This window comes from Malaya genurostris, chromosome 3, assembly GCF_030247185.1.
Source record: "Malaya genurostris strain Urasoe2022 chromosome 3, Malgen_1.1, whole genome shotgun sequence".
Lineage (NCBI taxonomy): Eukaryota > Metazoa > Arthropoda > Insecta > Diptera > Culicidae > Malaya > Malaya genurostris.
The window spans coordinates 225,475,617-225,487,926 of NC_080572.1; the positions used below are offsets into that span (position 1 = coordinate 225,475,617).

General features: G+C 36.6%; 1 protein-coding gene across 17 annotated transcripts in view; it reads right to left on the reverse strand.

The window, feature by feature from the left end:
• Positions 1 to 12,310, reverse strand: part of LOC131438010 (calcium-binding protein E63-1) — a 202,747-nt gene that overhangs the window by 72,796 nt on the left and 117,641 nt on the right. For 3 of the 17 annotated variants that reach the window (XM_058607767.1, XM_058607764.1, XM_058607765.1), the window contains exon 2: positions 4,803 to 5,244. The exons of 6 other annotated variants lie outside the window; for them this stretch is intronic. In XM_058607767.1, coding sequence (XP_058463750.1) covers positions 4,803 to 4,839 — 37 coding nt within the window. In that variant the 5' untranslated portion in view covers positions 4,840 to 5,244. Of the gene's footprint in view, positions 1 to 4,802; positions 5,480 to 12,310 lie in introns of all 17 variants that reach the window. 8 more of the 17 variants (XM_058607766.1, XM_058607759.1, XM_058607762.1 and 5 more) reach the window with 3 other exon arrangements.

A 12,310-nucleotide genomic window follows, 5' to 3' on the forward strand; every position in this document is an offset into this window, starting at 1 on the left:
TTTAGAATGTAAAATCGAGCGAATTGAATATTAGGTGTCTTACATTTAGAATTATTCTGATATTTTGTGGTTGAAATAAGCAAAGTAAACGGATATACAGGCTCGTACATGAACTGTGTGTAAAATTTGCTCATTCAGTGTAGCGAATGCTTGCAGATGTCATCGCGATCGACACTATTTTGTGTGCAGTATTAACATCACGACACAATTTTGGGTGCTACATTCACTTTTCGCAATTTTTTTTTTGTTGCTGAAAATGGTTGTCATTATTTTTGTTTTCTTCCAATTGAAATCTCGTGTGATTCAAACAACAGGGAAATAAAGTTATCATCTACACTTAGGGAAATCGTGTGTGTGTTCAAATTGTGATAGTTGGAACATTTCTACAACAGCTCACATTATCGGATTGACGGAATGAGTAATGAATTCATAATCGACTGCTTGTTTCTGGGTGCTCTGTCAACTCGATTGACAGTGACATTATAAATGCCATTCATATTTCGCTCATTTTATCTATGCGTTAGTTTAAAAGTTAGGCGACTTACACCATTTTATTACACTTCAGCTAGAGGAACGAATGATTGTGATGGTTAATTTCTAGAAAATTTCAACAGTTTATGCTGGAATTCTAAGAAGAACTGATTATTTACTAGTTCTGTATATCCGAAAACCCTGTTTTAATCGGCCTAGTGGTGTAATGATGCCTTTCTCATATATAATATTGTGGTATTCTATTCAAAATTTTTCTCTTCGATTTTTGAAAAAAACCAAGAGATTGTTTGTGCATAACTGGTTCACTATTATATGCACTTCCGGCACCGGAACCCGAGAACCGATATAATAAAAATCGGTTCGTACGGCCACCAACTAACATGACATACAAACTCTACTAGTACGCACTCTAAATTACGATTTAAATGTTTGTTGCATCCGAAAATATGCAGTAAATTTTGGTAGGACCATAAGACCTTTCAATTGACCCTGAGATTGGGAATTACGGTTTAAAGTCCAGTTTAGAAATTTGTTTTACGTTTTTTGTTTCGCCGATTTAAGTGACGGTGTACAATATTGAACACACTTTACCCTATAACTCCGGAACCGGAAGTCGAATCCGGATGAAATTCAGGTATTCCGTATGGGACCACGAGACTTCCATTTGAATCTAAGTTCGTGGAAATCGATTCAATCATCTTTGAGAAAAGTGAGTATTATCCATTTTGGTATATATGACCACTATTTCTGGTACTTTCGGAACCGGATACCGGGAATCAGGATAGTCGGAATCGGTTTGTTTAGTTGCCAACTGATAATGACTATCGATTTGTGTAGTTTTGAGACCAGTTTAGAATTTTTTTTATGTTTTTCGTTTCGCCGGTTTAAGTGACGGTGTACACTATTGACCACACTTTACTCTTTAACTCCGGAACGGGAAGTCGGATCTGGATGAAATTCAGAAATTCCGTATGGAACCACGAGACCTTTCATTTGAATCTAAGTTTGTGGAAATCGGTCAAACCATCGCTGAGAAAAGTGAGTGAGATCCATTTTGGTATATATGACCACTGTTTCCGGTACTTCCGGAACCGGATACCGGGAACCAGGATAGTCGGAATCGGTTTGTTTAGTTGCCAATTGATAATGACTATCGATTTGTGTAGTTTTGAGTCCAGTTTGGAATTAATAATAATAAATAATATAATAAAAGTCGGTTCGTACGGCCACCAACTAACATGACATACAAACTCTACTAGTACGCACTCTAAATTACGATTTAAATGTTTGTTGCATCCGAAAATATGCAGTAAATTTTGGTAGGACCATAAGACCTTTCAATTGACCCTAAGATTGGGAATTACGGTTTAGAGTCCAGTTTAGAAATTTGTTTTACGTTTTTTGTTTCGCCGGTTTAAGTGACGGTGTACAATATTGATCACACTTTACCCTATAACTTCGGAACCGGAAGTTGGATCCGGATGAAATTCAGGTATTCCGTATGGGACCACGTGACCTTTCATTTGAATCTAAATTTGTCAAAATCGGCTCAGCCATCTCCGAGAAAACCTAGTGAGATTATTTGACACACACACACACCCAAACATTGCTCAGCTCGGTAAACTGAGTCGAATGGTATATGACACTTGGCCCTCCGGGTCAATTTTTACTAGTCGGTTTTTCAAGTGATTGCATAACCTTTCTGTATGAGGAAGGCAGAACATGAAGATTTAAATTTATATATTCATTTATATACATTTTTTATTTAGAAAAAAACGTGCAAAATCGGGAAAGAATAAGAAGAAAACGAGTTGACATTTCAGCCCGCATCTTCTCACTCAATTCCGATAGATGTCCTAACTAACTGATATGCAGTAATAATTTTTTTTGCACTCCCCTCCCTCCCTTAACACTCTTCATTTGGATGCAATAATGTGCAAATAGGTTGAGAGAAAACGTAGAAGCAAGTTTTGTTTTTATTCTTGTCACATATCACGATGGAATTCCAGAAACGGACCCGAAATTCAATATCAGCTTATAAAGCCATAAGATCTTTCAACTCCACTTCACTGCCACCGACAGTGTCCGTACATAAAATGGAGGATGAAACCTGGGCAAAATAAACGACAGTAATAATAATACATAAAATTTTAACTGGATGATCGGAAAGAAAAAGTGCGCGACCATTCCATTCCATACCGCTGGATCCCGTACATACTCATCCCACCGCTAGGTCCCGTACATACTCATTAAGGAATAAAAAGACGAATGCAAGCACACTTCAAACACATATTTGGCTGGATTCATTATTATACACCAAAGTACAGCATGATTATCGGACAATATACTGAAGTCAGAACGAGTGCTTCCAAGAGCCACGAGGGCCTGGAATGGAGGTTCAATGGGTTGGAAAGATCATAATGTTGGTATTCTTGAATAGTCAGGAGGAATACCTCGAAGCAGAAAAAATGAGAGTATTAGCGTGCATTAATAGAGCGATTAAGGACCAAAATCGCCGTGAAATGGTTTTACATTAAGCACTGGAGCATCGCTACCATGGCTAAAATCAACGGTTGCGGATTCCAATCACTAGCCCATCAACCTTGTTTATCTGATTTGGCTCCCTCGAACTACCGAACCTCTGAAAATTCGATGTGATTTCAGTTTTGAAATTTTAAACTACTACTTCCGGAACCTGAAACTGAAATCTTATGACCTACAAATTTCGAAGATGTTTTCCGTTCTCCAAGAGTCGCAGTAAGGAATCTCGGACCACGTCTTAAAATCTATCGCATAGTCACAAGTCTTGTGGATTGTTGTGTTCTATGAATGGACGTTTAGATGATGTTAGACATGTGTGACAGAAATGGCATGACCGTAAACGTTATGAAATGTAATACAATAACATAATCTCAGGTACAGTCACCAATTTTATTGTCATATGTTTATTGTCTCAAGAAACATTAAGTTCTAATAGAAGTCAATAATGAAACATAAACTTGTATAACTGTTTCAGATTTTGAGCAATCAAAATTCCATTTTTCTGGAACCCGAAGCCGAATTCAGGTTTGATCGATTCTATCATTTGTGAAAACGTCCTATTCATCTCAGGTAAATCTATAGTTAAATGCTTTCTGTTTTGGAATTATTGGCTGCTACTTCCGGAACCGTAAACCAGACAGTTTTGAAGTGTCGAGTGGAGAAGATTTTTGTTTCTTCGTTACTCTTAGTAACAATTGGAAATTTTCAACATTCATTATCCTGTATCTCCGGACCTAGAAGTTGGATCTCGATGAAATTAAATGCCATGCGAAATAATTACACCTTTCGTTTGAATAGAGGTTGGTGTGTGTGTGTGTTTGCTTCTGTGGCTTAGTCGATTAACGGATGTACTCTGTGATACAATGATTCTCGGTTCAAGTCACACGGCGGTGCTATCATTACATATATTTTTTTTATTTTAATGAATTTCATGTCATGGAATTTTATATACAATATTAAATATTCTTGCATGTAAATCTACATCTAATAAGATGTAAAATCACAGGGATTTTTTTCGAAGTGTGTAGAATTGAATGATGATGTTTATTTCCTTGCTGTAGTTTACTTTAACTATATTTACTTTGTGGTAACGTTTAATCTCTTATTATTGATAAGTGCTAATCAGTTCTAGTGTTGGATGAGTAATACGAAGAGTACCCTTACTGTCACCTAAACTTACAGTCGGATCGATCAGACTCAACTACTGCACTGGAACCATAATCCTGCCGAGCTGCGCATATTGTATTTAACAGTTGTCAGTGTTTGTCGTAGCAATATTCACGCACTTGGCACGCGAGGGCACCATATCTTTTAATTGAATTGATAATAAATGGAACCCACCCTGGACTGAAAAGTCATACCATGAAAGCCTTAGCCGACTACTGGTCACAATCGGGGAGGCAAATATTGATGCATTGATGTTATTTAATCAGTTGGATTGACTGTCGTACATGAGTAAACGTTATGTGTCTGGCGATTTAGAATGTTTCTATCACAATACACTAAGAATTAGAAAAAGTACAATTGTAAGTTGCGCGTGACCAAACGCCATCTCTCATTGCTGAAAATACAGCAGTCATTTTGCATGCTGTCGTTTATCTTCTTTGATCTCAGTCTGTCCACTTATCAACACTACCACCCCGTTTTTTAAGAAAGTCTTCGTCATGTGACTAGCGTTTTAACAATAGAAAAAAAATCTCCAAATACGTCTCGGTATTTCCCAACGCTGAAAGTAGGATAAATATAACTTCTTAAAGCTACACACTCACCTCTGATTTCAGAGAAATTGATGAAATTTTGGCTCATCGTTGTCGAATTTCTGCTTGTTGAAGGTTAACTTTTCCACGGGACTTTGTTCTGTTGCACAATAGGTTCCTTCACATACAGCACCAATCCGCCGTCGTTGTACAGATAAATAAAACACTCACTAAGCCGAAGTACCTCCCCTGTAAATGCAGCCCGCCGCGACGCGTTGCAGAAGGAATGCACAGAGAGAGGACCACTTGGCGTCGAGGAGATCAGCTGACTCGCTGTAACTAGTTTTCTGCTTCTTTTGCCGTGTGCCGCGTCGTCAACAGAAATATAAATGGATGAATGGGTGTGTGCACTTTTCCTCACTGAGCGGGTGGTTGGTGTTTTCGAATCATAAAACCCCGCTAGGAATGGAGTTCGGAGTGTTCACCGATCACCGGGGTACGGGTGCCGTAGATTCTATTGGAACGTGAGATGGGTTATCGACGGAACAGCGCTTTGCATTTTGTAGGGAAGCTCTTCACTGCACTTTCGACAAATGTGCTACTACTCTAAGGGCATCTGCGTTAGGGTTTCATCAATTACGTAAGTCTAGGATTTTTTGCAGTTGCAGTAATGAATGGGAGGTTTTGCACTGAAAAATTGTATTTACGGAACACCGGGTTAAGGACAGGTTGACTAAACGGGAGAAAAACTTTGATTCGCGAGGAAATTGATTAATTACATTTCGAGCAGTAGCAGCGAGTATAGTTTCTGAGTGAATTATAGGACTTATACATGTTTGTTTCCAGAGTTTGTGAAACAGAGTGCTTCGGTTGACGTTCTTATCGATTGAAGTGCTTTGCATTCGATGGTAATATACACATTTCTACAAACTTTCCTTGAAGGAAACTTTTAATGATGTATATTTAGTGCTAATACACTAGACCTTAATACATAAAAATTTGTTTTATATTTTTCTGAGTGGAACAGCTCTTCATACTCCAAAGATTTAACATAAAAATGTTTTATGGGAGTCACTTTCATGGGAAATCTCAAAGTTTTACGTGTGCATGCAACACGTTTCTCGTATTTCACTCTCATATTGAATAATGTAGTACGTTTATCTATCCAATAACACAGTGGCGAATCTAGTTTGAAATTGCGAAACTGTTGTGTTGGAAACTGTCTGTTTTTGAAGCTCTGAAGCGTGCTATGATATTTCATATTAAGTCGAAACGAATATTTTTTTAATACATTTCTACCTACAATTGATCGTAAAGTATTAAAGTACTAGAAAATTTCCTTAGTCCCCAACCTGATCCTAATAATATTTTCGAAATTTTTAACGGATAGTTTCACATTGATCTCAAGTACCGAGGTTTTGTTTTGCATTGACTATACTACCTTGATCAAAAAGTTCCGTAATTTATTCAGAATATTAAAAATACAAGATTATTCATCTATATCGATATTGTCCCCTTCAAAGTACCTTCAAAGTTCCCATCGACTGCAACACAATTATGCCAGTGTTTGATCTAATCCTCAAAACATTTCACATGTTTATTATCTATATAGGGGTGCAAATCAGAAACTCAAGGAAAAATACACGTACAATTGTGGTCAGGTTTTAAACACTTACGGCTCAGTCTATTTTGTATCAATTGTTAATATTATTTCATCATTTGATTGGAAATGTATCAAGTCACGTATTTTCAATTATATATGATTGAAATTTTGATTAGTAGCGAGCAGTGTCCTATTTTGTCTGCTAAAAATCTCCGGCATACCGGAGTTCCCTGCCATGCTGTCAATCGATGCAAAAGCGAAACTGTTGGAAGCACGCGAATCTCTAAATAGAAGCGAAATTATAGCTAATGTTTCAGTCCTACGCGTAGCATGCTAGAGGTAGGTTGTTGCCAGACAGCAGGACAAAAAGTGCCATAAAACAATTTGAAGCTTTAATTGGTATTCTTGGATCTTGTGTCATGCAAGCTCGGATGAAATTTCATGTTATGTCGTTTCGCCTGAGAAATCGACAACTACTTCAGGGTATATTAAAATTAATTTCTAATTTATATAAGATGAAATCGATTGATAATGAGAAAAAGTTTATCGCTTCAACCTAAATAGCAGAATGGTAGAGAAACGCTATAAAAATAACTGATTGCATTAAAAACTTGAACACAAGCATGGTGAAGATAAGTTTAAACATCGAAATCTGTATCGCAAGTATGTCCAAAGATATAACTGCATACATTCGGGATATTGGTGTAATTTCGTCGGCTATAAAATAGATTCAAATCAAGCCAAACGATGTTCGGTGTTGGTTCCTAATCAAGATCAATCCAAGCAGACTCTCGTGCAATTGCGGATTTAAAAGTGTGACGATTGATTGAACTGTTTGATTGTTGATCATTAGAAATTTTGGTTGCCCTGTTCCACATCAATGGCTCGAACAACCCCATAGGGCTGATCATTGTAGTTCTTGTATTCAGTTTCTGGTATAGTTATCTGTGAACATTTGACTAAATCCGAAACGAATACCATTCAGCAACCACCGAATTCACCTGATTTGGCTCCCTGCGACTTTTTACTATTCGGTCGACTCAAGAAACCGTTTCGTGGAACGCGTTTCAGCACACGAGATGAGATTATGGAAAAATCGCAAATGGCTCTGATGGTACTTTGAAAGCGACAATATCGATTTTGATGAATGATTTTGTATTTGTAATTTTCTGAGAAAATTTCGGGAACTTTTTGATCAAGGGAATCAAGCAAATGCAACTCATTGAAATTTGAAAATGTTTTACATTTGTTTTACAATTGTTATTTATGTTACATATGTTCAGAAACATTTTTAAACATATTACAATTGGTTGTGCAACTTACCACTGTTCACTGTTCACAATACTACCGAAAAAACACCGTAGAGCAACATCGTTGTGCGAAAAGGAAGTAACTAAAACAATTGTGCAACTTTTCACAAATTTTCCAAAATGCTGTCCAAATTGTATCGGGTTTGATTTTCAAGTGATTTTGGTCTCTTGTAGAAGAAAAATATACACTGAGGTCTCTTTTCACACAGGGCATACCGTGTAAACAAACACGTAACTTCGGAAATTCGCGTAAAGAACCGGGAAAATTCGGAAATCCGCAACACAACAGAATATATTCGAAATACATGAAACGTCCAGATCTGGTGTAATCTAAAAAAAACTGGGACATGGAATTTTTTTTTTGAGATTTCCAAAATCGATTTTTTTTATGCCAAACGTCTTAGAAATGCATAAAACGTCCAGATCAGGTGTAATCCCAACAATATTTTTTTTTAAATAATCGACTTTGGGACTTTTTGAAATCAAATTTATTTTTTGATGCCAAAGTCTTAGATATGCATGAAACGTAGAGATGTGGTGTAATCTAGATTTTTTTTAAATCGAATTTTTTCTATGTGTGACTTGTCTTAAAAAAAAATTGCGTAAAAAAACCGCGTAATTTTGGAAATCCGCGTAACTTCGGAAAACCGCCTTACTTCGGAAATCCGCTTAAAAAAAGCCTCGTAAGAAATATCTCAGTCTACGAGTGAAATCATGCTCACCGGAAGGTAAAAAATTGATAAGCCAGAATGAGAGTTTTTTTTTCTGTTTAGTCTGCATAGTTTTGGCCGTGTCATAAATTATCAGATCAGAGGGCCAGTTTTCTTTATTTTTAGAAAAAAAATGACATGAAATTCAAAATTTGCAAATTGTGCAGAGAATAATTACCTGTTTGAAACTAGAGCAAAACTTGCCGACATAAAAACATTATCATAAATGTTACAGAAATACTTACGCACTGAAAACAAAACTCAATCCGAAAACTTGTATGTGGTTAGCATTTTGCTGAAATAATGAGCTGATCTGACATCGTTTCTAAAAGATTTTGAACGAAAAGTTAAGTTAATCGAAACTACTTTCCTAGGTAAAACTGTTCGCGACAAAATCTGGACACCCCCGTATATCTCTGGAAATACTTCATCAACGCTTGAACTATTTTGCAGACTAATAAACGTATATCTGTTCATTGTAGAAAATCTATTTTTGGTGATACTACAAGCGTTTAGATCGAAGATGACGTCGAAAAAAGAGCAAAGGCGAAAAGGAATTGTTTGTGGTCACAATGAAAATCCAGACTTATCAGTAATAAAACTTGCAAAAAAGCTTGGATTTCTTGCAGACACTCTCCATAGCGTTCTTTAATCTGGCCTGATTTGACATCTTGTTTTTACGCCGAAAGACGCGAATCCTCCTCCCAGAGTTGCGACCTATCGAGCGGTATTGGATTCTGAAATGAAAACTCTCTCAATATAGACAACAATAGAAAAAAATCGAAATTTCGGAGAAAGCAGCTAAAACGGCTGGTGTTAACTTGAAAGCTCGTTGTTCCTTCATGAAGCCTAAATTAAGTAAGGGTAATTAGCTCTGAGATGACTAATAATGCACAATTAAATGAATAAAAATCTGTTTTAATCCATCTAAGGCTGTATCGATACCTTTCTTATAACTGTAATATTCTCATATATAAATGTGTGATACTTTTCGATATAATTCTACTTGATTCTTGGAAAACAAACGTAAACGATTTGTCCAAAAACTAGTATCACCTTAGGTCGGTTAGGCCATTTCTGAGGAAACGAAGTGAGTTCCACTATTGCGGGTACTTTCGAAACCGAAATCGTTATAATCGATATTGGTTCGAGAAAAGTGACTTGGATTCCTTTTTGAGTCAATAGCTACAATTTTCGGTCGTTAATCGAAAACCGGGAACCAGGAAAGCCGAAATTAATTTGTTCGGTCGTTTACTGACAATGACTACCGATTGGAATAGTTTTCGAGGTACTCGACGAACTAAGTCGAAAGGTATATGATATTCTGGCCTAGTTAAAAAAAACGGGTTTCACAGTGATTGCATAACCTTTCTACATGAGAAAAGCAAAAATACAGTTTTCTTAAAACGTTAAACAACTTTATGTATTCCAGACTTACGGATCGGCCATTTCCGTAATAGGAATGATTCAAATGCGTTGCTCTGTTGTTAATAAATCCATAGTTAAATTTGCCAAAACTTTGACAGTTCAATATGTAAACAAACTAACTCTCATAAGTAGTAAGTGTTATGTAGTTACACACCTAGAAAAAATCGTGTAAATTTACGTCTTCTGAGACCGACATATACGACCGTTAAATATGACTCATTTTCATAGTAGATCCAGTACATTTAATGCATTCTGACATATTTTTAAGTGCTAGAGCATGTAAATTTACACATCTGCATTAAAAGTAGTGTAAGCTTGACACATATGAACATCATTCTTGTAAAATTCAGTCATTTTACAAAACACGTTCTTATGATTTGAATCATATGCGGATTTACGTCACCGGTAAATTTCATATTTTTTTGCTGTGTAGTTGAAAAAACCAACAGTTGGACAATATTGCATTTCAGAATCGTCATTTCTATGTGAACACCGTTTAAACAGTAACTCAGAGATGTCAAAGGCTCACAGATTAATCTTAACATGCTGAACAGATTTTAAAAATGACAGATTGACAATAAGCCTTTAAAAGTTTTTAATTTGTTAGAGCAAACACAGTGGAAATGTGCTTCCGCCAGAGCGCTTGAAAGGGTAGGTACCTATTTATACGCACTAAAATGTTCCCGAGCTACACTGTTCTTATGGGAAGTGAAAATAGATTTTGCACAGATTGACTTTTGAATCGAATGAAGATTTTTGAAAAAACGACCTGGATTCTTTGCAACAACTCACAATTCGACGAGATTTACTGCTCAAACCATATAAAAAATATGTCATATCCTTGGTTTTAGTACTAATTTGGCTGAGTTTGACATCAAAATAGTCCCAGAATGTAATTTTACGTGTTGATTGATGTAATATTCTGTCATCGCCCAAGAAAGTACGGCATGCTTGGATTAACGTCATGTGTGATTTTTTCTGTGGGAGTTGGAGAAGGTAGAAAAGAACGCCGAATAGTGAAATGCCATTATTAAAATTCACTCGAGGAAGCTTTACATCATTTAATTTTGTGAATATAAAGGGGTATAATTGAAAAATAATGAATTTAGATTTCATTGTAATACGTTCACACTACAAAATAAAAAGAAACTCTAATCCTTATTGGGAAAATCTTGATCGAAAAAAGTTCATTTCATTATCATTCGTGAAAAAATCAGTTGAAGAGGTTTTCTGGAAAATTAAATAACTGAAAAAATCACTTTCGAGATTTTCCTTCATGAAACAAGCATCCACAAAACTTTGAACCTCGAAGTTTACATGTGATTTTTTGTGTCAGTGAAACTTGATGATGAACTTCCACCTACAGAAATATTGCTAAAGAAATAATCGAAAAGGAGAAGAGCCTCTGATGATATTTCGTTACAGAGTTTCACTGTGCTTCAGTTCAACATCGAAGTTACCGTGCAAGATTTTAATTATTGTATTTTCATCAATGAAAAAATCCCTGTTCAATAAAATCGTAATTTAATCGCAACTGAGAAATAATGACTGCGATATATTTGATGCGCGTAGGGTGGTCAATATATAGCATGAATTTGATCTATAGAAGTAACAGAAGCGCAGCAATTTGCACATCTCAAGAACACAGCAGTCGCAGCGTTTGAATTGGTTCTAGCGATAGCCTGCGCTCCTGTTACTTCGGCGTATGATTTTCAAGCTAAATTTGGTTATAAAGACTGTCCCAGAAAGTATGGACGCAACCAAAAACCGCTGCCATTTCGCAATGGTTCAGAATCTGTCAATTTTTATGGCTGCTTTCTGTTGTTTACACTCTTCTTTAACCACTTGTGCAGTTGTTTATTCGTTTTCATTAGTTTGTTTCGAAATGCGTGGACTTTCAGCAGAACAACGTCGAAAAATGGTGTACAAATGGTGCACAGAACGCGGACTGCCACTGAGAAAGATAGCAAAAATGGAAGGAGTAAGTGAAAAAGTCGTGCGAAATGCAATCAGGAAGTTCGGTGAGGATAACACCTTTGGGGATAAACCGAAAACGGGTCGAAAATAAGGTCCTGCTAACTCTCAATTGGATAACCGTATACTGAAAGCGTTCGAACAAAAGAAGGAGGTTTCAGTTCGGGATGTGGCCAAAAAAGTAGGCACTTCGAAGTCAAATGTTCTTCGTTTGAATCTTCGAACCTATAAGAAGCAGAAATAACCAAAACGTAGTCCGAAACAAGAAGCATCGATCAGGCCGAGGGTTCGAAAGCTGTACAATACGATTCTTGCTGGAAATTTCAACTCATAATCATGGACGACGAAACCTACGTGATACTCGGTTACAAATCCTTGCCGGGACCACAATATTATACGGTGCGAGAAGGGCAAGTGTTAAACCAGTCCGAGACATAAGAAGGGTAAGATTTCGAAACCCTTCATCACCACTGCTTCAATGAACAGCGAAATATACATCAAGGAATGTTTACAAAAACGACTTCTACCCATGATTCGAAGCCACAAGGATTCTGT